Source organism: Symphodus melops (genome assembly GCF_947650265.1).
Source record: "Symphodus melops genome assembly, chromosome: 14".
Taxonomy (NCBI): Eukaryota; Metazoa; Chordata; class Actinopteri; order Labriformes; family Labridae; genus Symphodus; species Symphodus melops.
Genome location: NC_136704.1, coordinates 18,628,435 through 18,655,747, shown reverse-complemented (window position 1 = coordinate 18,655,747; position 27,313 = coordinate 18,628,435). Strand labels below are relative to the sequence as shown.

Here is a 27,313-nt window from a genome sequence, read left to right as displayed (position 1 = left end):
TTTACATGTACTGTAATGTTCTACTCTACTGGAAGCACATACCAAAAATCTCTCAATTCAAGACCCACAGGATTCACACACGTTTTACGAGCGTTATTCTTTGAAATGGAAACTTATATTAAATAATACGTAATTCAGAACTATTTTTATAAGGTGTTAAAGGCCCTCCACGCCGCCAGTGGGAGCGCTTTGTCTATTCAGGCGCTTCCAATGTATGTGTTCTAAAGGAGAGGAAGACATTTTTGTTTCTGAACATAAGCTAGTTCCCTTAATGCAGCAAGTTTAAGTTTATTATTTCGTCTTTAAGAACATTTGCATATGCGTTTCAGCTAGTTTTTTACTTCCGTAAAATAGCCAACTGGTGTGGAAAGTTAAAAGATAAATATTTCCAACTGGAAGTTGAACCTCCCTGGTGCATTAGCTCATTGGTGGCTAAGCTAGCAGCAGACCTCAGGAAGCTCAGGGTGAGAACTCAGTTTTTGTCTTTTAAGAGCCATTAAATATTACATTTTTCCCAAAAACAATATTTAACTGAAAATAAGAAAACAATCACTGTAATTAAAATGGAAATGAAAAAAAAACACATTTACAGTCTTTGTGGTAAAAATAAACCACAAATATTCATTAAAAGCAAAGGAGACCTACAAGTTCACAAGTCACATGAATTATTCGGTTTTTATATAATAAAACTTTTTTCTAGTGACATCAAATCAGCTCAACAAAGATTGAGTTATGAAATGAAAGTATACTTAAAATCCCCAGACACTATTTGTTCCTATCAATTAATGATTTTGGATTAAAGATTATTCATTATAAATGTTTGGTTAACATGCACAGAGGCTACAGTCACTTCTCAGTTATTTTTTTTAAATCCTTGATAATACCTAAAGATTTACTCTGACGATAAAGTTTAACACATTTTTGATACTTTATGTAAGTTTTTTTACACCATGTTTTAAAACAATAACACCTCATCCATTAATGTAAGAAGAGCATCGACACTTTAAAGGACTATAGGCCTTCGCTCATATTTTTAACTGAAACCTACCGAAAGTAAATTAAAATTTACAGGGCAGCAAATCCTGACGATTGTCGGTATTTAATGCATCTCAAAAACATGCAAAATCTGCGTCTATGTCTCTTACAAACAGACAGAGATCTCTCTTAAAACTCATTAACTTTGTGATGAAGAGCTTAACCAACAATTATTTTGAACATTTGAAGTCTTGTAAAATCTTCTGTTGGATGAAGTAAATCTCGTGGCTTAAAAACTATTTGTTTTCATGTGTCAGATGTCTTCTGATCACCTGGCAGTTGGAGGGAAAGACGCAACACCTTCCTCGGTCATGTCGGGAAACACAAACTGGGACAGTACAGCTGGGATGGATGGGATAACTGTGGTGAGAATTGATGACACACACATTGCAGATGAGCAGCCTCATGTCGGGACAAAGGTTAAAGAGGGTGCTGCGACATACTACGACATGGAGTACTCGATTCCAGTAGATGAGGAGGTTGGGGAGGAGGAGGAAGATGTTTATGTCATTGAGTATTCAAATCCTGAAGAGGAAGGACAAAGCTACCAGTACACAATGTCGGTAGACAGATCACTTCCTCTTAGAAAGCCAGCAAGTAAACATCCGATGGGCAGAGAAAGGGCCAGAGCTCCTTTAGTCCAACCTGCAGCAGGAGCTCTTTTACCTGCAAAACTGAAATCCAACAGACCAGAGAGGCAGAGACAGGAGCCGAGGAAGAGGATGATGATAGAAGAAGACAGTGTTTTGAAGGAGGAGTTTGTGAGTAATAAGTGTGTGCTGGAGCTTGGAGAGAACCTCAGTGATGTGTTGAGAAGGAATGACGGGAAAGCACTTGTTTGCTCGCTGTGTCCTCCGCCTGGCAGGAGCTTTAAGAGAGCCTCGGGTTTGGCTGTCCATTTAAAACAATTGCACCACATGGAGGGGAAGAAGACTTTCTTCTGCACGGGCTGCCAGCAGCCGGTCCGCACTCAGATTGAACTGGACGCTCACACAAAACGCCATGCCAACTATGGCGCCGTCTTCACTTGCCACCTCTGCTCGGCGGAGACGGAGAACAAATCAGAGACGGAGAAGAAGGGCTTTAAAGGGCCCAGGTGGGGTCTGAAGAAGCACCTGGAGAAGGAGCACCCTGGCATCGTCCCACGCTGCAACATTTGTTTCAGAAACTTCAAGTCGCTCGTGTCGTACCTGGCCGACCAGTTCAGGCACATTGGCAAAACGCCATATCACTGCACCAAGTGTCAGATCTATGAAATCACAGAGAGGGGACTGGTCGTTCACATCCAAAACCACGACAAGCCCAAGAAGAGGAAGCCAGGGCCCGTTGAAAACCAGATGCAGACACTTCCAGTCCCCCCTGTTGTGGAAAACTCTGCCACAGACGACTCTGACTTCTAAAACATACACAAACTTCTTACTCAGAGATTTTAGACTCAAGCAACCACTCAGTGACCTCCTCTTTGTCAGACAGATGTTTGACATGTATGCATTCACAACTGAACATTGGACTTGTTTTTTTTATTTATACATATTATATTATGAACTTTTTGTCATGTCCTTACAACTTGCCTCAAGTAATTGATAAATGGTGCCATGAGGTGGAGTGTTCTCCCTTTAGCTTTTATCAGTGTCACGTACAGAGTGAATACAGATTTATTAACCATGGCCTCAGGGAGAGATGAAGGGGGGGGGGTGTCGCACCCTGGTCATGTTTGTTCATTTAGGGAGTTTAAGTTCCAATCTTCTTTTAGAAAGATGATCAACACCATCACTGGGTCTAGAAGACGGACAGCTCATTGAAGTCACAAACTTTAACGTCTCGTCACCAAATCTTCAACCTGCAGTTTGGTCTGCAGCACGACATTGTTTCCTCTTCTCATAAATGAAGTCACTTTTAGGAAGAAACGTTTCCAAGAAACAATTTGCCAAATGTTTTGCCTTTAAGAGGTCTCTATCTAAACCGTTTCTTACAGTTAGAGAGTATTAAACCACTGTGATTAGATTGAAGGTTGTGGATTAGTAGATGGGGACTGTTTCAGACCTCCAGTAAAGCCCCCCTGATCTACAAAGGTGTCCCAACAAATCCTGAGACCTGATTTATTAAAGAGAGGACAGCGTTAGTTTAGATGTGAGCCAGGTTACAAAGGAGAAGAACATTTTCATGTCATATCTCAGTGCAGCGTCGATACTGGTGTGTACATACTGTAGATTCTGTTACTCAATTATTACAGTAGATGTTGTTTGACCTCTTTTTATGCTGCAGCTTCACATTCTTAGAGTGTGAGGATGATTACATGCATGCAGCAGCTGATGGGATTTAAGAGACCCTTTCAATCATTTTACAGACAAATGCCCCATGGTTAAAAAAAACTATATATATACAGTATATATATATATATATATCTCCTGGGTTGAACTGCTGACTATCACCATATAACCATGAAATGCGTGTGTGTGGCTTTATGTCCTGAGTGTTTGGTTTTGTTCTTCGTTGGTAATCATTAAAATGTTGTAAAAGGAAGCATGATGACACTTTCTCCTGAAGATTTTCACCCACCATGTGGATTCAAACACTACGTAAAAATCACAACACCGTTTTCACCTGTTTCTGAATCCTGTCAAAACGTTTTTACTTTATAGAGACAAAGAGCTATATGAACAAACTATTTAAAAATGTATGGGAGCTGTTACAAGTCACTAAATATGAACTACTATTTAGAGTGAAACGAAGGGCAGCAATCTGTGTCCGGAAATATTAACAAGTGATTCTGTTTTTTTTTTTGTTTTTTTAATCGCTTGGTTCAAACTGTAAATGTCTGCTATGAGTTGAGTTTTTTATTCTTTTCTGTGAGAGTTTGTCTCTGCAACATGACCTTGTTTTTTTTTAACTTTTCTGAAATTAAAGGGATTCAGCACTCATTTCATTCCGGCATTGTGTGATATATATATTTTTTTTTTAACACTTCAGTATCAAAAACGGGTTATTTCAAATCAAATATGTACAAGATTAAAATTGTGAATATAAAATGAAAGACATACATTGACGAGATTAAGTTTATTCATTTATGTCAGAAGAGATAAAGTCGTACATTTTTACTTCATTATAATTAAATTAGAAGATGTTTGAAAAGATAAAGTATTTTTAGAATTATAAAACTGAGGGTTCAACAACAAGCTGTTCCCCTTTAATCATTTATGAGCAGTTCATTATGAACAAAGCCAGCAGTAAGATAATCATGCAGCATCTGTTAGCATCGCTCCCCTCCTCATCTGTCATGGTCACATCATTGAGCGAGTAAACAAATACAACACATTGATGCTCAGCATGTTGAGCTACACACCTATGGGTGCTGTTTTCTTAGTGTGTTTTCTGTAAGGAGCCTCTTTGAGATCTGAAATATAAAACAGAGTTTACACAAGTTGTATTAAAAGAAGAAGAGATTCAAGTCAAAACATTAAAGGAAATTATTTTATTCAAATCATAATTTGTCATAAAAGATTATAAAATTAAAAAAAATAGTAAGTTGAGGTCAGATCCGTGTACATGTCACTTTTATGTTTTCTGCTTACTTTAGGCTTATTGTTTTACATGACATGAGATTTGATTAAGTTGAACATTTTCTCTTTGCTTTAAACCCTCAGACATTGGATTTTTTTTATATTTGATGCTCGGTTTTTCTTATTTCTGTGCTGCAGATCTGGAGATACGTGGCATAAGAATATGTTGTTTTTTTTAATCTGATTTACCATCAATTTTAGAATAACATTCAAGTGTCTTGTGTAAAACGGGTTATATAAAAATATATAAATAAAGTTATTGTTTTAAAACTGGTTATATAAAAATATATAAAGTTAGTATTGTTTTAAAACAGGGGTAATAAAAAAATCAAGTTATTAATATTAGAATTTCCTTTTCGATGAAAGATTTTAGTCTTAGTAAAACAGGGGTTATTAAAAAAAGCACAAAGTGTTAAATGAGAGTCATGATGCACTTATTCGCTGATTATCCTTTTTATTACTTTTAATAGAAAGACCAACTCTCACTGCAGGTACAAAAACAGAGAGCTGGTGTAGCAGCAGGGCTGAATACGTCTCGGACAGGATCAGATAAAAGAGGGAGAGGGAGAGAGAGAAGAAGAAGAAAGCTATTCCCCTGTTCATAATTACAGAACAAATCTTTTACATTCCTTTATCCCAGAGCTGTACATAAAAAAAATCAACATTTATATATTTTATATTCATATAAAACAAAGAAAATCTCTAACTTAAGTCTTAGAGCAGTTATCCCTTTGTGTTGATGCACGTTCAGGTGAGGAAGCCATTTTGAATTATTCACACAGAGAGGATTGGATGTTCTGTTTTAGTGCTCACTGATTGTCTTCAGTCCGCTCGTCAATAAAGTTGAAACCCCGACAGGTGAGAGGAGGCACACAGGTACAGGAGGACAGCTGAATACAGACGGAACTAATACCATTCAAACATCCTTTAGGAGCCATGTTGGAGGTCAAGTCTGACAGCTGAGAGCTTGAACTGGTCACATCAGCTCATCCAAAACCACTTAAACAATTTAATTAAACTTTACTGATCATTTAAGTGCGTTTTTTCGAAAAGACTGCACACCAGGGTGATTCATCTTCAGTTTGTAGGTAGACCGTAAACTAAAGATACTCTCATCCATGTCCTGAACTCTAAAAGAAGGTTTAGCGGAGTGAGAAAGTGTAATGTGTGAAGTAAGGCTATATTTGTAGTATATAAGACGATAACAAGGAGCGATATGTGTCCAATAGTACAGTTTTTTAATTAGTTGATCACCGTACTTTTTCTTGTAAGTTGAAGCTACTTTTCAAAATAAGAGTTTTTTAAAATAACAACAAACTTAGAAACACAAGAACCGTCAACCCAGCTGATTCGAACGTTTTTGGAGTGTTTTAGCAGAAACATTTCCCCTCCACGATAATACCTTTTAAGAGTCAAAGAAGCAAAATCATCGCTTTGTAAATAATGGCATGATAAAAATCAAGCGGAGAATTGTTTCTATTATTGAGACCACCGCCAGTCTAATAACTTACTGAATGTTTGTGAATTTGTTTTTTGTTGTGAAAAATCAGATGTTACGTTTTTCCCTCTATGTAACTTACTAAACCTGGTTCAGTAAAGTTCAGCTAATCATAAAAAAAAAAACATTTAGAGGGGAAACACTTCTGTACTTCAATGTGTAGCTTCGACAGGTCTCCCCAATCATCGACAATAAGTCTCTACTCATAGTCAAATGTGTGTTTTTGTAGTTTTTGCTTTAAGCTCTCCTCTGCTGATCCTCCAACATGGCCTCAACACTTTTCACGAGTTCTGAAGCCTGAATGCAGCTGGAATGTTTTTTTTTTTTTTTTTTTTCTGCTACACATTTGAGTTTCTTTTAAAGGGCTTTGCTGACAGAAGACGTGTTGTGACAAACATGAACACATTAAAGATGGTCGAGTGAAAAGAAGACGTTTCCGGAAGACAAAACGAGTGACTGAAAGAGAGAAAGAGCGGATGACTACATTTGGAATCAAACTCTTTTCCTTTGTCTGATAAATGCTCTCCTCCCATCACTATATGCATGTGTGCTTATTATTTACATCCCTCTACACAGCTCCACATAGAAAAATGCATTGTCTTGATTCATAGAAACCTGAGTTTGTTTTTTTTTTCTTTTTTGCTCGTACATTTCCATTCATATATTTACAGGTTAGCTCCTGTCTGCTGCTCACACAGAGACCATCATTCGGCTCGTACAGAGGAAGGTCAGAGGCCGAAGTTTTCTAAAAAACCAGACTGTTTGTATGTGAAGGAAGATATTTTTTCACCTCCTTAAAAAAATGAAGTCCAACAGTTTGTCCTCAAGCAGCCTGTTAGGTCACATTGTTACATCGGTAATTTTCTTTTTTTTAAAAACAGGAGAGATAAATGTCAGGAAAACAGCTCCCTCAGCAGATCATGGAAGTTAAGTGACACATCTTAAATGAAAATTCACTGAATTTAGATTCTCAAGGTTTTTGCTGACTGTACTCAAAGTACACATGTATTTGTATTTTGTGTGACTTCCCCTCCTCTACATTCATCAGGAGATTATCAGAGTATATCTCAGGGACAGTTTGCATGAGCTCATTCATTTTTGGTTGATTGATTTGACTTTGACAATGGTAAATACATTTGAAATGGACATTTAACAGTAGAATATCTCAATCTTCTATAGTCAGAGCTTTAAATAAAAAGAAATATTACATTAAGTATGCATTGTTGAATTAATATACCATAAACCTGAAAGTGGCTGCCTCTGACAGCCCTTTCTTTGCATTATTTTTAAGAAGTGCTTAAAATGTTGAAAGGGCGGCTCTCTTATCGCCACCAGAGGGCGCCACACACAGCAAAGTTGCCGTAAACGGTCTAATCAATTTATTCCAGTTTTCAGGCTTGTTTTTATTAACACTGACGATGAGAAAGTACGAACTTGAAAAACTGCATTTTGACATGTAAATGAAATATCTGTGGCTAATGAGGACGAAGTCATGCAGCTCAAAATCGTGTCAAACAAGTGATAATCTACATTTTTCGTGGTGTCAACAAATCCCTTGAAAAAGACTGAACCATTGTCTTCTCTTTTATGTGGTGGCTTTTTGTCTCTGATTGTCTTTTATTGTCTCATAAATTAACTTCACGTATTGAAATATGACCATTAAAAAGAAAACTACTCTGAGCGTCTTTTACCTGTTAGGAAACATACTTAGATAATGAATATCAGGCTTTATATAGAACATAATTTATTAAAATAGAGCACCTAATGAGGACTGAAAATATTCCCTTTCTTTTTGTTCATTTGATAAAAACGACTAAGTACCTGCTCTAAAAACTACATTATATACTGGTTTGGTGTTTCAGCTGATTTCAGTGGGCTCTGAGGTGTTTCCAGCTGAGAGAAACTGCTTTCAAAGGGTTTTTTACAGGATGTCGACAAAAAGATAATTACAAATATTGAAGTATTGTCTTGTAAGTTTACCTACAACCTGAGGGGAGGAAGCTTCATTTCATTTCCTTAATTCAGCTCAGTTTCTGAAACACACTGCTTGAATAATCACCAAACTGTTGGACTTTAAAATGAAGTCATCTACAAGCTGAGATGTAGCATTGCTTTTTCAGTTCTTTTGCAGACTCAAGGTAAAATCCAGGAGGTGTTAGACATAGAAAACTCAGGCTCCTGAGACTTTTCTTCATCCTGAAAAACATCGAGTCTGAGCTGAAAGGTGAATAAATGCTTTGTAATCTTTCCCTAGTCTAGGTGTTTTGTTTTTTACCTCTGCAGGTAAATCTCTGAGCCCACGTTGATTCTCGCCTTCTGTCCTTCTCTGTAGACGCTGTCATCTCAGAGGCTACTTGAGGTTTAAATACAGGATCTACAGTTACGCAGAACCACAACAACAGCAGAATAACGAAGATCCTAGCTCTAATGCATACATTAGATAACCGTGTTCCTATGTTCACACTCGCCCCGTTTGGAGTGAATAAATACAGTACTTTTTTTTCCTGACGCGCTGATTGTCCAAAGCAAAGACGAGACCGAGACGACAGGTCTTCAACCACAAGATCCAATCAGAGGAGTCCGTTAAGGTGCAGGACCTGACAGGGAGCAGGGGCGGAGGTGGTCTCTGTATTCCTATTTGGCGTAAGCGGTTCCTGGGTTCATCAGTAGTCTGTCCCACCGGACGAGAAAGGAGGAGGAGGAGGAGGAGGAGGAAGGTCAGGTCGAGGTCAAGAGTTGAGAGGAGGTGAGGAAGGCCGGGTTCAAAAGTCACAGAGCGGTGGAGGTGATCTTCTTCATCCCCCTGCGCTGGGCGAGTGTGGAGCAGCCGACCGGCTCCAGGACTGGAGGAACGTTTCTGTTGAGGGCGGAGTAAGTGGCCGCCATCGCCCCCTGTAGGGAAGACACACACAGTCAAAATATTTCACAATATCACAGAGACAATTTTCTTATTGTTACATAAAGATGATAGTTTGTTGAAATCAAGACATGCTGTTGACACATTGATCTTGTCTAAGTTGATCTTAAACCTTCAGTGAGAACAATAAGGGACATGAAGAGGAGAGGAAGTTCAGTATGCAGTTCAGACCTTGACCTTGACGAGGTTCGGCTCGTCGTGTCGGTTGAGGGTGTATTTGGGCAGCTGGTCTCTGTGCGTCACCCAGGGGTGTCTCAGGACCTGACCCGCCGTCAGCCGCCGGTGAGGGTCCACGTGCAGCATCTTGGACACCAGATCCTAAGGGGGTTAAGACGTCACATGTAAGATCACGGTTAGTAAAAAAAACCGGGGGACAGAAAATGTCAAGGAAACTCCAGAGAGCACGTCATCATAAAGCAGCCGTGGAAGACGTATTCAGATCTTACAGGGATAAACATCTCTGTCACAATTTGATCCAATTAAGTTTAATAGATGAATTAAGTGTTCAGTCTTTTTTGTGTTTGACCCGTCTGTCCTCACCTTAGCCTCAGCAGACACAGAGTTCCAGTATCCTCCGGTGAGCGAAAACTTCCCGCTGCCGATTCGAGCCAGGATCTCCTCCGGTGTGTCCTCTGGACCGTTAGCGAAGGGAGTGAACCTGAGACAGAGAAAAAGAGTTCATGTTTGGAATTCCTGACTATTTTTCTGTTACAATCTAAAAAGTTGCGTGTATCTCAGAAGATTCAAAGTCACAAAAAAACAAAGCTCTAATAAAAAGTGTTTTTTTTCCCACCCACCCTGTTAGCATGGTGTAGAGCAGGACTCCCAGACTCCAGATGTCACAGGCGGCATCGTAACCCTGCTTCTTCAACACCTGCCAGAACGAAAACACAGGTTTCATGTGTGTCACAGCATTTCTTTTAACATCTCCTCTGTTTTTCTGTCATTCCTCGTTTTTGTTTTTTTTCTGACTGCTCAAACACAAAGCTTCAACACCTCCTGAATGATGCAGATTGAACATCTGAGACACATTCACACTCCACAGCTCTCTTCTCGTTTATATAAGTCGTATTTAAAGGTGTTTTCTTAACCTAACAATCTAACAAGACAAATATTTGACAGAAAGAATTCAAATGCATTCATAAGACAACAACACAGAAGAAACCAAAGTGAGACAACAGATGAAGAGCGAGAGACTCTGTACCTCAGGTGCGACAAAGTTGGCGGTATAACACGGCGTCATGAGCAGACCGTTCTCTGCTCTCAGCTGTTTGGCAAAACCGAAGTCGCAGATCCTGATGGACTCTGCGTTTCCGCTCTCGTCCACGTAGAGGATGTTGCTCGGCTTCAGATCTCTGTGCACTACCTGCACACACAACAGGAAAGACGTCCCTTCTTTAATCTACTCCAATTCGACCAATCCATCCTGCTATATGGATGTAGCATTCAACAGTCCCACTGTCAACTTCTATGCATGCCTAAATTTTCCCATCGGGATCAATAAAGTATCAATCTCCCCGTCACTTAATTCACAAGTACCAACATCAAGTACCATCATGAAGTGGAGACACAGTCAATGATAGCGATGTTTCTTCAAATTTAAAACATCGGATATTCAGATTGGATGATTTGTCACACAAGAAAGCTCAAATATATATCGCTCTGGTGATATTTTTTTCCACTCTGAATATTTACGGCGTTTATTTCAGCATCGAACTCTTTAAAACAAACTCCTGGCTCTTGGTGTTCAAACAGTCTTAGAGTAAAGATCATTCAAACTAAGACGGAGAACAGGAGGAGTCATCTGTGTGGGTTCACGTTCACAGCACAGGAGCAGTCACGTACCCCCTGGACGTGCAGGTACTCCACCGTCTTGGTGATGGTGTAGAGAACGGCGCTGGCTTCTCTCTCAGAGAAAAACTTCTGCCGGAGGATTTTATCCAGCAGCTCTCCTCCTTTCATCAGCTCTGTCACCAGAAACACGGACCGGCCGTCATCGTACACCTACGTCACAAAACATCACAATAACAACAGTTTAGTCCATTGTTCTGCCCATTTATTTATTCAACTCAATCTGAATTACTAAACTAACAGCTTCGGGCCTGTTCCTTCTGGACATTTGTTCCATGAGCGTTGATTAAACATGCAGTGTGAGGATTATGAGCCCAACAGGCACAAATGAGTCACACAGTTACAATGAAGCTAACTCAGAGATAATACGAATGGTCAGTTTGAAAAGGCTTAAAAAAAACAACTTTGTGTTCCCATTACCGACACTTTTTCCTGCTTCTTTGATAAATACCATTAGTTGAGTTTCCGACAGAAGTATTCAGGATTTTGTGTTCATACACAAAAAAGGTTTTAACCTCCCACTGCTGTCTGCGTTTCGAGCGAGGTCTAAAGACACTTGAAGATCAGGAAAAATAGTTTGCTGATGTGTGAGTGAGTGTTCTGTTTTGTTTTCAGAAATGTCAGGGAGGATGGTGAAACCCACATCATGAAGTGTCAGGGTGATGTGTCAGCAGCAGCAGCCTGAACACTTTTCGTTGGCACTGACTAAAGCGGGCCAAACACTCCAAGATCATCGGCCTTTTTCTGTCCCAATTCCCCCCCTTCCCGCCCGAGGTCAACCAAGACCCCATTATGTGATGGTTCCAAAGATCATCTTACCAGGCGTTCCTGTGGTGTGAGGTGTGTTAAAAGTGATTTTAATCCTCCCTAACCTGCTTGGAAGTCTATTGTTGCAGCCCTAATTTGAAGCCGTAAAGTTATACATGTTCAGTATTTACAATCACAAATCACTAATCTTGTTGTGTGGGGAGAACACCGAGGACAGTCGAGCAACACTCTGTGGATTCTCGAGGATAAACAGTAGCCAATCAAGAAGCCAGCTGTCTGAATTAAACCAACAGCCTCGGTGATGACAGCAAACACGAAGCATAAAACTAGATTGAAGTCAGAAATGGAGGACCATCTTGTTGATTTTTGGCAACAACACAACTTTATTTTTTCGCCCTGAGTCATCACACTATCATTAGAATCAGATTTAAAGAGACACAGAGTCGTAAATTGGGACTTTTCAGCTGAAAAGAACACAATGGTTTAGACGGGATAATAGCTTGTGCATCAGGAACTACAGCGCACTGGACAGATGTCAGGACATTAGTTGTTACATCTCTGCAAAATTCAAATAGTGTTTGTGGCACAGCAGAACGAAATGTGATAAATCATCAAAATAATCTATCCTTAATGTGTGGAGTTAACTCTGTTTGTTGACCTCCTGGAGATTAACAAGCAGAAAAAAAAGAGATGTACTAAGAATGCAGAAATCAGCTCAGAGCTAATAATCAGCTCTAGAACAGCATGTGACAACATAAGGCACGTTATTTATAATCTTTGACAACAAGCTGAATCATCTTGAACTGCTTTTTTTTTTTTTAACAAAGGAAATGAATACGAGCACAGATTCGTTCATTCCTGGGAGTGATGCAGGAGAGAGAGCGTTTCACCCAGCAGCTCGTGATATTTATAACTCTCATTAAGAGTGAGTCACGCAAAAACTCACACCAAACTTAAGACTGTTAATATAACACAGAGAAATTATTGTTTTACCCACCAGCTCCACAGACAAACTTAGATAGTTCATGTTTAGTTTGTTTCTAACATGTAAAGATAAAATAATAGAAAAAAGAGAGAAGAAAGCAAAATGTAAAAAAGTAATATGGATAAACAATAAATGAGCTCATACGTACGAAGCTCTCAAATACTTTCTATATAAATGTAAAGTACACGTCCGAAAAGGACTGGGAAGAAGTATAAACTTATTTAATCCCACCCCTTCTTCGATTTAAGTTTTTAACAAATGTATGTTTTTATATGAAAGATTAATTTGAAAATGCGGTTGTACCTTATTCCTTTAAACATAGAGTATAGACAAGAAACATACATCCCACATAGTCACCCACATAGTCATAGTTGAAGCCTTAATAATCGATGAAATGCTTTTGAGTATTGTGTGTTTTTCCTCTAATAACATAATGTTTCTTTCAAGACAAACTTCTCCAAATAGGATCACATAGCTTACATCTTTGAGGGTGATGATGTTGGGATGTTGCCCGTATCTCAGCAGGATCTCCACCTCCTCCGTCGGGTCTCTCTTGGACTTGTTGATGATCTGTAACAGAGAACTGATTTAAAAAGGCAGTGCGCACCTTTGTCGCCAGCTAATCTCCTAATTCACAAAACACAAAGGGTTAAATACTCAGCAAAACTGCACTACAGATCAAACACTGTCATATTGAAATGAGACATATTGCAGTCATTGGGTGGGAATGGCCCCATGTTAGGCAAATGAAACTCATTGAAATAAAATATGTAATTCACAGACACTGGCCTGAGAAGCAATGTGAAGGAATGTCTGAATAATTTCCACACTTGTTGTTTACAGTGGAAGAAAGCTGAAGATCTGCAGCTTGTGTGGAAGTTGTGCGTTACACGTTACCTTGACAGCGTACTCCATGCCGGTTCCTTTGTGTACGCCACGTTTACAGATTGAGTATGACCCGACGCCGATGTCCTCTTTGATCTCGTAGGCGTCTGAGAACTGGGATGTGCTTCTGTGCAGCTGCTACATGCAAAGACACAAATGTCAACACAAACATTACTTAACAAACTCTTGATTAACAGATGTGGTTAACTATTGATTGTGTGTGTATGTGTACCTGTACAATAGTATTGGGTAGTGGTTGTATGTCCTCTTCTGTTATCGCCACAAAACTGAATCCTCTGAACAGCTGATGGGCGTTGGCACTGGGAGGAACCCCCGGAGAGTCTGACACACAAACAGAACACATTTAGATCCAGACGGCTCAGGAAAAATGTCGATTTTATATTCAGAATGTACCGGGGGGAAGAGGGGGAGGAGGTGGTGACAGTCTGTACCTCTGGGTGTTTTAGCTGTGAACTCTGGATCAAAATAGAAAGTGTCGTCAGGTCGTCCTGAAGCCGGTTTGAAGGGAGGAGGGATCTCTCTGCGGAACAGTTTCTGCACGGAGGAGGAAGACATGTCAGAAGAGCAAGACACAAATTCAAGGGGAAAGAAATGGAAAGTGATCAAAAATGGAGACACTGACATTCCAGTCGATGGTGCTGAAGAACTGATGCCTCTTGATCTCCTCCACACCGTCTGGTCCGGCTCCTGCAAACAAAAAGGAGGAACTCGTGGGTTTCTTCAGGGACTATTTTTAAAGGATACATATTCGCTTTTTCAACAGCATGAGATAACTTGAATAGAGTGAAAATACACCCAGTGTTTGTGCAGTTATGCAGGAACATATCATCTCGTGCACAAAGTGAGCTATGTGATCTGATTTTATACGATCACTGGGATATTAGACTTATTTTCCTCCCTTGACAAGTTTTTTTTCTTACTACAATTCAATACCGATATTTTTTAAGTGCGTTCCTAGATTCTAGACCCCGTCCTGTGCATTAAGAGATGTTTATGTTTTGAGATATCGTTCAGCCAAAGAGCCCCAAAAATCTGCAGATGTGACATATACATATTATGTCCTCACTTAGAACCACCGTTCTTTACCAAAACTTCCACACTTCATGTGAGACGTTTATAAATTAACTTTCTTTGGGGGCTCGACTCAAAACTTGGAAAACAAATGGATTCAGAAGAAGTCGTTTTAAAGCTCCCTAAAACTACCCATTCATGATGATTACACAAGAGAGGAATTCTCGTATGTAGCTCACCTGTTTTAACTTTCCCACAGCTCTATGAGACATACAGAATAAAAGTTATCTATATTTAGACGCTCCAGCTGCTTTATCAAGTCGCTAAATCTCCCTCAAACACATCATCCAAATCGCTTCTTGAAAACAAAGATGCTTTTCAAAACGTAAAAATTGATGCTTCAAAACACGAGTGATGACATGTTGGCTACGATGTTCCAGCTCCGAATTTTCAGACACAATTAGAAGACGATTCATGCATAATACTGGTACTCGTACTCTTTGCGTCATTGTAGACTAAATTGAATTTGTAAATTTCATGGGTCATGAAAAAACAATTAACAGCAACTCTTTTAACCTCTTCTGTTATTTTGTACTGTTGTAACTGACTTTTCACAAAATGTGTTCAAAATAAATTGTACCTAGTCTGTTAGCAGGGTTGCGCTTGAAAAGGTTCCTGAGGAGACTCTGAGCTTCTGAACTTAAAAACTGAGGCATGCCCAACTTCGCCCTGCAAAAAAAAAAGAGCACACATAGAGTTAATGTAATGTCAAAATCTGGCTTTTATTAAACCCACAACATAACTACATGATGTCCATATTGTGTTTCAAAACTGCAAGAATCTGAAAGACTAGACGACAGTATGCTCCACACACAGGAAGCACAATCAGCAGTCTGCTGAGCTGACTCAGCTTTATTTGACAGACAGACACTGAGAGTGAAAGAGAGACGACACAGGAAACAGGACGGGTTAATATTTCCTGTGAACTTTTTTTAAAATTTTTAATCAATCCAACATGATCCTTTCCCTCACTTCCTTCCACATTGTTTTTTCCCCCCTTCTCCTCCCTCACAGTTATCAAACGCCATCAAAAAAAAAAACCTAAATCCATTTCTCTTATCTTTCCTCTGCTCTAAACATCATTTAGTGCTGCACTTTATCTGCTCTCATCTAAATCCTTCACCTTCCCCCTGGCTGACTCTGTGGATGGAGAGTCTCTCTGTCTCCTCTCGGCAGTACATTCAGCTGTAATAACAGTTCTTAGGACGTGATTGGGCATGAGTGTAAAGACAGCATGAAGGGTCTCACTTGAGGATCATGGTCATCGTCTCTTTCCGGTCTTTGCCTTGAAACGGCAGCGTTCCCGTCAGCATCTCGAACTGAGAGACAGAAAACAGTCATTATAATGGCAACAGATAAAATATTTGTTGAAATGCACTTATGCAAGAAGCCTGAGTGTTACATTTACTGTGACATGTGTTATTCTTTACATTGCATTTACTGTATGTACGACCACAGCTCTTACAGCATTGTGTGCAAAAGTCACATCCTGTGACGTGCGAGGTCACATGCATCCCAGGCTGCTCAGTTTTGGATCATTAAGTTACTGTCACAGCAATGGACATGCTTAGAAGAAAACATTTGATCAACATTAAACTGAGCAGATGCTATATTATTATATTTTTGACCAAATGTGTATTTGACAGCTTTTTAAGAAACATGTCGCTCCAACCTCATCTCTACACACGTGTAATGTGTGTCCCAGTGTGGTAACATTTTGAGTGGGGTTTGTTTTGGTAGGCTTTAAGTCTCAAATAAAGAGGAAATATGACTGTAAATTATTGATTTGTATATGTTGTTATAGGTTTGAACCTACAGAAAGAAAAGACATCTCAAGGTCAGTTTTTCCAGTTTTGTGCAGCTCTAAAGCAAACTGTGGGAAAACAGTCTGCTCTGAACACAAACAACAGGAGCAGCTTGGAAACTTTTCCTCCGTCAATTTTTGTTAACTAGCAGTGTTCACCAAAATAATGAGCAGCGCTTTCTCACCATGAGTACCCCGTATGACCACCAGTCAGCGCTGTGCGTGTGCCCTCTTCTGTTCACCACCTCAGGAGCCATGTACTCCACCGTCCCACAAAAGGAGTATGCCTTGTTCTCGTGGTCTATTGACTCCTTACTGAGGCCAAAGTCTGAAAAAAAAAACCACACACACAGAAATCAGTGATAAAGGAGTTATCAGCCGCAGTTTGAGCATGCACACAAACACATAGGAGGTGATATATTACACACCTGTCAGCTTGATGTGTCCTTCCTCATCGAGCAGGATGCTGAAAAGTTAGAAATGTAGTTTTAAACTCTAGATTAAATGCCTTCAGACAACAATGGACCGTGTGTGTGTGTGTGTGTGTGTGTGTGTGTGTGTGTCCAACAGAGGACCCTGTTTTGATACAGGCTCACTAACGGGGGACAGCTAAGCAAAACAGGGACGTATTAGGAGTCATGATTTTAAATCCACGTGTGTGTGTGTGTGTGTGTGTGTGTGTGTGTGTGTGTGTGTGTGTGTGCATACTTCTCAGGCTTGAGGTCTCTGTAAATGATGCCCAGGCTGTGAAGGTGATCAAGGGCGAGAGCAAGTTCTGCCAGGTAAAACTTCACGTCTTCCTCCGTGAACATCACCTACAACACACAAAAAGTTTATTCTTTTAAATTACAACTTTAAAAAAATTGTGTATTCTGGGATGCAGATGTCTGAGTGGTTCGGTCACGTCCCACATACATAACAATCTTTATTTCATTATGTTTGATTCTTTAATCACACAGCTGTAAAAGATGCCATTTGAATGATATTCTTTGTATATTTTTTCACAGAAAAAATATACAAAGAATATCAATTTTAAAAAAAGTAGTGTAGATATGGTAGAATCCTGAAGATACAAAACATAATGCAGACAGTTCCACCTTGTACCCTCCCATCTGACAGGCATCCTCTCCTGCTGAAATTCTGTAGAAATTTTCAGGAGTGCATACGTCTGGTATGAAAACAGCCTCGGAGAGGGTGGGAGATGTGTTACCTCCTTAGAGAGACGAGTGAACAGATCTCCTCCTCTGAGGAAGTCCAGGATCAGGTAGAGCTTTCCCTCCGTCTGAAAGGCTGAAGGAAGGAGGAGGCAGACAGGGAGAGAGAGTTTGAAATGTTTATTGAAGTCTAACACACTCACTGCTTGTTGAATACTTTCCACTGGGAGATCTGTTGCCTGCTAAAAGAGGAATCATGCACAACGATTGGCTCCTGTGTTGGTGACTCATCACATGAGGTCTGTTATTGGTTGACTCACCATAGTGCAGTTTGACAATGAAGGGATGGTTGACCTCCACCAGGATGTCTCTTTCCATCTTTGTCCTGACTCGGTCACGCACTGGAAACACACAGAACGGAAATACACATAAATCACCTTAGTGAAAAGCCAAAATAAAACAGACTCCCTTATTTGGTCTCTATTTTGGCCAGAGAGACTGTCAGATGGCACCTGATGAGTAACAGCATATCAGGGAGAGAGAAACAGCAACAGCAACAGCAACAGCAAGAAGTTTTAAAAAAAATGGAAATGGTCAGAGAGAAAGAAATGTTCAGTCATGGAGGAGAGAAAAAAGAGGAAAAAAACGAAGAAGCAGCTGATGAAGTTAAAGAGAATTGACCTTCACTTCAAGAATCTTCCTCTCTTGGTAAACCTCTGAAGCTCTTTGCAGCTCTGTTTGCTCTCATGTTAAGGTGTGAAATTCCATTTCGGGAGATGAAAACTGAGCAAACACACTCTGAAGAATCTTGTGAAACAATTTCCTACCTGATAAATACATATAACTTCATCATTAAAACAAATATATTTAGCTGCCAAGCTAAAGCTGACATCATAACATAGAAAGTAAACCATTAATATATTAGTCTGTGACAGCTTCATCTGGCTAATTAAATAAATCAATAATCCCAAGCGTGTGTCTTAAAATACAAATGTTAAATGTATTTTAATACAAACTTTAGCTGTCAGACATTAAGGTCCCTAAAATATAGGTTTTCATGTACATTTCTTGTACTGTAGTTATGAGAGTCAGAATCCGTCTGTGGGCACTGACTGCACACATCAGGAGTACAGTCAATAAGTCAGTGCAGCAGTTTGGTTCACCGTTTTGTTTTTCTGACCAATTATTGAGAGTTCAGCTGAGACGAAGACGATATTTAAAGCTAAAAAAAACCCTCTTTCGTATTCAAGCTTTGCTGTTTTTAGTCTTTTCACTGGATTTGTCTACAATAGAAGTTTATACATTGAATTCTTCAATATGAGGAACGTTATGTTTATTTTCCTCTCAGCTACCTTTCAGTGTAGCCTTCTTCAGCACCTTCATGGCGTAGAGCTGACCCGCATCTGGACCCGTGATCTTCCTCACCAGAAACACCTGCAAACAACACAGAAACATGAAGGTCAGCTTTGTATTAACTACATCTCTGTCATATCTGTGAGGAGTGTAATGAGCTGTTTGATTGCTAATTGGTACTGACACTGATGGGTGTAGGTGTTTATTTTCATCTTGAATTGGTATATTTTATTTTGTGTTTGCATGTTTGTGTCTGACGGTTTGTTTGTTTGGGTTTGCTTATTTTTCCAGGTCATAATGATGTAGCTCAACATAAAGACACACACACACACTCAAACAAAGCTCAAGCGTGGCACTAATTGTTCATTCATAAAGATGATGAAACTGAGCGAATGTGTGAAGAGCCCTCAGGCTGCTGTATCCATAGCAACGGGCTCTCAAACACAGCCACGAGGGAAACATTACAGGGATTTGAGTGGAAATGAAATCCACACTTGTGCACACACTCAAGCCTACTCACTCAGGAGCACTGAATAGTATAAAACACACACACACACACACACACATGCACACACACACACACACACACACACCTTGCCGAAGGAGCCCTGTCCCAGGACTTTGCGGAGCTCGAACTGTCGTGGGTCAGCTTTCTCTGATCCCTCCTTCACGTGGTTCGTGATGTTGATCTCCTTGATTGGCACATCATCCTGAAACACACACACAAAAAAACATCATTATCTCCTACATTAAGAAAGTTATAACTATAACACATTTATTGTTTGGCAGCAGGATTGAGAAAATAAAGTAGGTTTATGAAACATAGATTTTTTTCAATGGATACAAACATAAAGTGTAAGAAAATTGTGTTTCTAAAAGTGGATAAGACTCGTCCAAATATAAGCTTTAAAACGTTCACATTTTCCTCCCTGCTTTATTAGTAACCTTAATATGTTTTCGTTTATTGGCAAAACAACATTTTGGAGATACTAAAGGACATTTTTCCTTCACATTAGATTAGATTTAAAAAAAAAAACATGTATTCATTGCTAAACTATCAAAGTTACAGTACTAGCCCTCGTGGTTGGTAAGCACTAAACTTGCACAAAAAAATACAACTCTGCGTCAGACAAAGGAAGAACTGAACTAAACTGAAGAAAAGGCTTCACTCTGGTGTGTTTAATAGAGTTTCAGAGATAATTTGATCAACTATGACATGAAACAGAAAATGACTATTCATCTAAGCTCTGTTTGGAACTGTTGCAATAACTCGACAGTTTACAAAGTCATGGACTGAATTTTGCATCAATAGACGATAATGTATTGCAGGTGTGGAGCCATGTGACAGGTCTGGGTAACCCGGAGCATGTTCAGGCATGTCCTCTGTGTTTTGTTTTCTGCAAAGCATTCTGGGAAAAGCAGTACATAAAACAGCAAACAACAGCAGTTAAATCCTGCAGTGAACTACAACCACAGCGATGTGAGGTTATTTTTCTTTCAGTCTTTTTCATATCTCAGGGAATCACACGACAGGTTTAGCAGGGTTTCTGATCCACTCATCACAACAAATCACAACACACACTCGAAGCTGGACACACACACACACACACTGAGGGATGCACAGTTGTCATGGCTCCACCCCCAATACCTGCTTCCTGCTGTAGCTGAGTGACTAATGATACCATACTGTGTGTGTGTGTGTGTGTGTGTGTGTGTGTGTCTGTGTGTGTGTGTGTGTGTCTCTGTGTGTGTGTTCAATGAATCACCCATCCTTCAAATTCTTCCTGAAGCTTGCTATGCTTTGTGTGCTCAGGTTAAGATGCAAAAAAACAAACAAACAAACAGGTAAACAGGTGAACACATTTCCCATAATGCTCTCTGCTATGTCCCTCTCTGCAATCCAATATCTTCCTCCATTTTCACCACATCCTGTCTCCCTCTTCTACGTCACTCCCTCCCTCCTTCCTTCATCAGTACCTGTATCTCCCAGGTGGGTGACCTATTGGCTGCCGGATATCCCAGTGCATTGTGGGTCCTGTAGTCCCGACTGCGGATGAGGCTCTGTGGCGCTAACATGCTCCTGAGAAACAACTGCGAGGCTCCAGGATGCAGCCGGCTTCTGCTCGTCCCTGACACTCTTTCCCCTCTCTCTCTCTCTCTCTCTCTCTCTCTCTACCTCTCTCTCTACCTCTCTCTCTACCTCTCTCATCCTTTTTCTCTATTTCTCAGGAATCATCCCTCCCTTCCGTCCCTTGATCCCTCCTACTTGCTCTGTTTTTCTATTTAAACCATTCTCACCTCTCTCTTCGCTCTGGTTTGCATTCCTCTCTCGCTCTTGGAACGAGAGAGAGAGGGGCTCCTCTCTTTACCATTAAAACTTTGAAAACATCTTCTAAAAATATAGATTGAAATGAGTAGTTTTTTTATTGACGATTCATTATGCATATTCAGTTTGCCAGCAATAGAAACTAACCTTAATATTGAAATATTTGGTGTTTAATGTACAAACTGAACACTGAAGCAGTCAGACAGATGTTATTTGAGCTGTGGTGTAAAGCAGCAGATCATGAAGGACTGCCGTATTGAAGCACGGCTAAGGCTTTTTTTCTTAGCTTTGGCTACCAAACTAAATAAAATGCTGGAGCTGCATAAAGTAGTCGTTAACACAATCTGAAACTGCATCTGACATGTTACTGTGAGAAATGGGTTGGGTTGTATTTTTTAATGATGGTGAAGTGAATTTTGGGAGTGGAAAATTGTTGCAATAACTTGGGTGTTTTGTGATCATGGGAAAAGGCAAACGCATTACATCTGGAGAGATGAGCACTAACATGCATACTAACTGTGCAAAGCAAAGCACTGTGCTGACTATGCCGTGACATCGTTCAATAATCTGTGTCTGTTTGTGAAATGTCAATACTGCTGTCAATAACGTCAATGTAACCTTTCTCTAATACTGAATGTATTATATCTCTATTTATCCTTATTGAGGAAGAGTTTCTAAAACTTATCCCCTGAATATACTTTGTCTCATGTTTTTTGTATTTCTCTTCGATTTGATGCCCTTTTTGTGTCACTCTTTTTGTACTCACATGTTAGACCATCAGAATTTCCTTCGGGATCAATAAAGTTTAATCTTACAGACACAGAAAGGGGGAAACACTCCAAGCATGAAAAATGTAAAGATGTCAAAAGAAACACTTGCCCATTTAAAAATGCAGAAAGCGTAAAGTTAAAGATCCTTTCTGAAGCTCTCTGATTGGACGCCACAGACAGAGGAGACGCCATACTGTCTTTTATTTAAAGATTAGGATTACAATGTCGAGGCTTGAGAAAGAGTTCGATCTGCTGCTCGTTCAATCACAAAACCTGAGAACAACGCTGTATGAGCTGGTTCAGTGCCCTTCATAAATCCCATCTGACAAAACTAAAAAACAAGCTGAGCTAATGTTAGTGACCATTCTGACATCCTTTGCCATAAATTAGTTTTGCTGAATCACAGATTTTTATTCTACAGTTATTTCTTATCTTGTCTTAATGTAAGAAAGTTACATAGTTAGAAAAATAACAATTTTAAAGTGCATTTATTGCAACAGGTCCATTTTGAACAAGAAATAAATGCAAAGCCATTTTTTTTTTTACTATTATTCTCTTTTTCAGCCATGACATGCATAATAAATAATATTAATCTCCTTCCTGAGAAAAGGAAAGCCAAGAAAATGACATTTGTTCATTTCAACAACTTTTTCAAAGTCTGTTGTCTTTGAAATCCGTTTTGAATTAAATCTCTAACAGACACGTCAGTGTTTCTAACAGAACAACTGCAATGCTCTTCATTTATTCAGAACTGGATCTGCTGTGTTTGTGGATGTTCATGTTTGTTATTCTGCTCTCCTCTCAATATTGACAAACACAAATTTAGAAAACAAAAAGAGAAGACAAGCTTCTGCTTCTTACACTTTTTAAACTGAATGTAATTCAATCATTTATACAACTAATGAATACCAGCCTTACTCTCCTCCACACATGCCATCCACACTGCATATAAGCAGCGCTTAATATGGAACATCACACTGTTTGTTAATGAGACTCTTCATTAAACAGAGCTGAACGAAGCCCACAACATTGAAAACAGCTCATCAAACAGCACAAATAGAGTTTTTGGGCTGTGCTGACTGTCTGACAAAATAGATTTATAAAACAGCAACGACTTGAGGAATTCTGCCCTTTCAAATGTATTTGTGTGTGTGTACGAGTGTGTGTGTGTGTGTTTGTGAGTCAGAACGCAGATGGAGGATCAGAGTCGAAGCGACAGGATGCTCATGTAGCACCTCTTAATCACAGGATTAAAACTGCACCTGTGCTTCCAACACACACACACACACACACACACACACACACACACACACACACACACACACACACACACACACACACACACACACACACACACACACACACACACACACACACACACACACACACACACACACACACACACACACACACACACACACACCCCCCCCCCCCTCTCAATAACTACCTGTCTCTACAGCCTGTTTTTGTCCATGCAGTGGTTTATTTGCATCTCAATTCTCCAAAGATACTCACACTGATACACACAAACACATGTCCAGATTTCAACCGGAGAGTTGCACCGACAACGACAGCACAAAACATGTTGCCTTAGAATTTTGCCTGAAGAAAAATACGCTCTTTTACCTCTCTGAGCCGTCTCGGCTTCAGGAGTTTTCTAAAAGTTCACCCTGACTTATTTATTAATCTTCTTTTTGTAACCACAACAATGGCTGTTACAGTGAGAAACAATCTGCTGCATTAACATCAGGCACAAGAATAAACTACATTTATTTCAAGCAACATTACAACTGTCTTTCCATACATGCTTCATCTTGAAATATTTTTTTTAAATTCCCACGAAGTCATAATTATGGATAAGGATATGAATACAACCCTTCCTTATCAATACCTGATGTGAAACAGAACAACATGTTCCAATTATGATGGCAATCCATGAGTTAAAGTATAAAGTTAAATAATTTCAGACTTCAAATATTGTAAGCATAAAACAAGAAAATAAATCCATGAAGCCACACAATGCAATCTGATGTGCGTAAATGCATCACACAGCAGCAGCATACTACATGTACTGTAATAAGACACCTGAACATGAAGCAGGGTAACAGTAAATATGGGCGTATTCACACAGATGGAAACTAAAACACACAGAGTGCACTCAGCAGTCAAAGTGTGCAGCTCTGCATCACTTCACATCATCTGCCCTCCATCAGATCGCATTAGGAGTCCTCAGAAGGATAGAGAATCAGTGTGAGGATGTTCTGCACAGAGCAGCAGACCTCCCCAACAGACACATTACACACATGTGATCACATTAACGTAAACTCTGCACACGTTGTTAACCTCCGGCCTGACGGGAAACCAACCAGAGTCAGGGGACGTGTGAGTGTGTCTGGCTGCACATGTGTCCACGTCCTGAACGACGAAAGAGACGAGGGCGTTTGTTTTGACGGATTTAGGTGGAGATGAGACTTGTTGTCAAACACAAAGCTGGCTGATGTGGAGAAGAGAAGAGGATTGTGTTGCTGAAGTTGTTTGGGGAAGTTTTAACATGTATTTATGTAATTATTTTTATATTCGGACAGCTGAAGAGGGACAGAGGCTGCTGTGATGAGTCCTCCTCACATGACTGTGGTTTCAAATCTGCCTTTTCACCGTCATCCCCTACTCTCTCCCTCCCAACATTTCCTGTCTCTCTTCAGCTGTCCGATACAATAAAGCCAAAAAAAAAAAAAGACCACAAAATAATAACTTCAACAAATAACAACAACTTGAGTTTGTCCAAACAGTTCAGGCCGTTGCAGACCGGTCGTGTGTGTGTCACTGTAAATGTCTTAGGACACGTCAGAGTTAGAGAGGACGAGGGTGTAACATGAATCCCTCTGACTCCACACACACACACGCACACACGCACACACGCACACACACACACACACACACACACACACACACACACACACACATTACTGTGTTGTCACTCTGGAGAATGTTTGCAGTTCATTTATTTATTTGCAGAAACAACCTTGAATATGATTTTAAAAATGCCCTCTAAACATGATTAGAAATGAGGATAAACACGGCAACTTTCTGTCTGCGTGACGTTGGCCTTCTGAAATATCACCTCACATCAGCTGATCTCACAGTTAACACCTTCAGCTCTGCAGAGAGGAAATTTAACCCAAGCAGTTAGAAAGCGTAAAATTAAAGATCCTTTCTGAGGCTCTCTGATCGGACGCCACAGACAGAGGAGACGCCATACTGTCTTTTATTTAAAGATTAGGATTACAATGTCGAGGCTTGAGAAAGAGTTCGATCTGCTGCTCGTTCAATCACAAAACCTGAGAACAACGCTGTATGAGCTGGTTCAGTGCCCTTCATAAATCCCATCTGACAAAACTAAAAAACAAGCTGAGCTAATGTTAGTGACCATTCTGACATCCTTTGCCATAAAATTAGTATTGCTGAATCACAGATTTTTATTCTTCCCACCTTAAATAATTTGAGCTTTATATTTGAAAAAATGCCGTGATAAGAAAATCGAGGACATTGTGTAACTTCATCGCCTCTGCTCCAACAAGCCAGACTATTAAATATGACCTTCGAGGAGACTGTTTTATAAAAGAAGTTTAAACGACGTATCTGAACACAAACTGATTCGACAAATTGTAAACGGCAAATAAAATATTTGAGGTTGATATCGTCTGCATTTGTTTCTGAGCTGTAAATACACTGCACAGAGTCCTCGTCTTAAAAAGCTTCAACATGACCCTGATTTTAAACATTTTATGGTTTTACCCTTTTAAATTTGTTTGCTTTCTTTAAGATACGTTTGGTCCATTTTTGCCTCTCTCTTATTTTTACAAGGATTACCAGGAAATCAGTTATTTTTTGCCTTGATAACGCAGCAGTTTCTTTGTATATTATTGCTATGTAAACCTTAAAATAAGTGAACACCATCTGAATCTTCACTGAGGTTTATCCAAACTTAAAGATGACACAACTGTTTTTACAGCTGAAATAAATAAAGCAAAAATCCTGATTCAAATATACCAGAAATATATTTTGGGGGATTTTTGATACTCGGTGATGCTAACTTAGTTGTTTGACTAAAAAGAGACCTACAACAAGCTGCACACATCCAGGAGCACTACTCACAGGCACACTGCTGTGTTCTGCTTTCCGACGGTCGCCCTCCGTCCTGGTGAGCAGCAGCAGACGTCTGAGCGCCTTCAGTCGTCTCCTCAGCGCTCTAATGAGGCCGGTTAAGGCGCTCAAGCACGCCGGTTTGGCCTCTGCTGCGCACTGTGTCATCACTCAGTGAAGATCGGGGTGTTTGTGAGCAGCGACAGTATGGCAGCGAGTGAATTGGACCGGGACAGGCAAACAAGTCAGTGAGTCAGTCAGAGGGGATACCCAGAGGAAGAGGAGGAGGGGAGGGGGGGAGTCTAAATCAGGATGGGAAGTGGGATCCCCCCCTTTGACTCCCCCCACGCCCTCCTCTTCACTGACACACAGCTGTGACCTTACAGCCCATGTTTCCATCAGGCGTCCTGGAGATCCCCATCAACTCCACACTCGCATAACTCTGTGACCAATGAGAAAACACCACGAGGACGAGAGTCCCCTCCTCCGTGTTCACTCACACCCGCTCAGAGAGAAAGACGGCACTTCAACACGTAAAATCTTGTCCAAAAAAAAGTCACAGACATAACCAATGATTTTATCTGAATGAAAAGAAGAATTATCCAAAAATGATCTGTTAATTTTCCTTTGAGCAGCCACAAAGTGAAATGTTAGCCTACACTTACGTCAAAGAAGCCTCAAAAACATCCCAAAGATTCTGTTCTTCTTTTAGAGAAGGAGCACTATTTTTATTTAATGAGATATTTACACTAATAAACAGTAGTAGGCTAATAAAATTCTCAAATCCGGGGAGCAAAAATAATATCAGAAAATCTGGTATTTCCCCTTTAAAAAACAGTACTGTGTAGCTCTTATTGAAACACTTCATTGAAACGTCAGAGAGGGATCATACAAAAACACTTTTTCATCTGTTAAAATCACAGAGATCTCATCTCTCTTACTAAAATCACAGTGCTGGATCCAAGTCAGAATTCTGTTATCTTCGTTACACCAAACCTTTCAGACACATCTGAAAGCATCAACGTGAAGGATTTTGCTTCAGTGCGGTTTGGCACATTGAAGGTCTCAGCCTTTAACTGCGCTGTTATAAAACACACAGAAAGCTTGAATATGTTGACAAACAGGCCGGTGATGCAGGCAAAGACTTTGTTAGAAGCTAAAGAACCATGTAG

General features: G+C 39.9%; 2 protein-coding genes across 7 annotated transcripts in view; one reads left to right on the top strand and one right to left on the bottom strand.

Annotated features, from left to right (window-relative positions):
* Nucleotides 1-169: 169 nt before the first annotated feature.
* Nucleotides 170-27,313, top strand: part of LOC306834855 (uncharacterized protein) — a 103,766-nt gene continuing 76,622 nt past the window's right edge. The window contains exons 1-2 of one of the 3 annotated variants that reach the window (XM_079361091.1): nucleotides 170-464; nucleotides 1,315-3,956. In XM_079361091.1, the coding sequence (XP_079217217.1) occupies nucleotides 1,347-2,435 (1,089 nt within the window). In that variant the 5' untranslated portion in view covers nucleotides 170-464; nucleotides 1,315-1,346 and the 3' untranslated portion in view covers nucleotides 2,436-3,956. Of the gene's footprint in view, nucleotides 465-1,292; nucleotides 3,957-27,313 lie in introns of those variants that run through there. The other 2 variants (XR_013780544.1, XM_079361090.1) reach the window with 2 other exon arrangements.
* rps6ka3b (ribosomal protein S6 kinase, polypeptide 3b) overlaps nucleotides 5,013-27,313 on the bottom strand; it is a 45,682-nt gene continuing 23,381 nt past the window's right edge. The window contains exons 1-21 of one of the 4 annotated variants that reach the window (XM_079361073.1): nucleotides 26,154-26,310; nucleotides 19,496-19,612; nucleotides 18,902-18,983; nucleotides 17,870-17,950; nucleotides 17,606-17,685; nucleotides 17,104-17,210; nucleotides 16,824-16,861; nucleotides 16,581-16,723; nucleotides 15,840-15,910; nucleotides 15,172-15,260; nucleotides 14,143-14,207; nucleotides 13,952-14,054; nucleotides 13,732-13,841; nucleotides 13,512-13,637; nucleotides 13,095-13,184; nucleotides 10,856-11,014; nucleotides 10,215-10,376; nucleotides 9,808-9,884; nucleotides 9,551-9,668; nucleotides 9,182-9,328; nucleotides 5,013-8,985 (exon numbers count right to left, since the gene is read on the bottom strand). In XM_079361073.1, coding sequence (XP_079217199.1) covers nucleotides 8,863-8,985; nucleotides 9,182-9,328; nucleotides 9,551-9,668; nucleotides 9,808-9,884; nucleotides 10,215-10,376; nucleotides 10,856-11,014; nucleotides 13,095-13,184; nucleotides 13,512-13,637; nucleotides 13,732-13,841; nucleotides 13,952-14,054; nucleotides 14,143-14,207; nucleotides 15,172-15,260; nucleotides 15,840-15,910; nucleotides 16,581-16,723; nucleotides 16,824-16,861; nucleotides 17,104-17,210; nucleotides 17,606-17,685; nucleotides 17,870-17,950; nucleotides 18,902-18,983; nucleotides 19,496-19,612; nucleotides 26,154-26,309 — 2,244 coding nt within the window. In that variant the 5' untranslated portion in view covers nucleotide 26,310 and the 3' untranslated portion in view covers nucleotides 5,013-8,862. Of the gene's footprint in view, nucleotides 8,986-9,181; nucleotides 9,329-9,550; nucleotides 9,669-9,807; nucleotides 9,885-10,214; nucleotides 10,377-10,855; nucleotides 11,015-13,094; nucleotides 13,185-13,511; nucleotides 13,638-13,731; nucleotides 13,842-13,951; nucleotides 14,055-14,142; nucleotides 14,208-15,171; nucleotides 15,261-15,839; nucleotides 15,911-16,580; nucleotides 16,724-16,823; nucleotides 16,862-17,103; nucleotides 17,211-17,605; nucleotides 17,686-17,869; nucleotides 17,951-18,901; nucleotides 18,984-19,495; nucleotides 19,613-20,879; nucleotides 21,020-26,153; nucleotides 26,311-27,313 lie in introns of those variants that run through there. The other 3 variants (XM_079361074.1, XM_079361076.1, XM_079361075.1) reach the window with 3 other exon arrangements.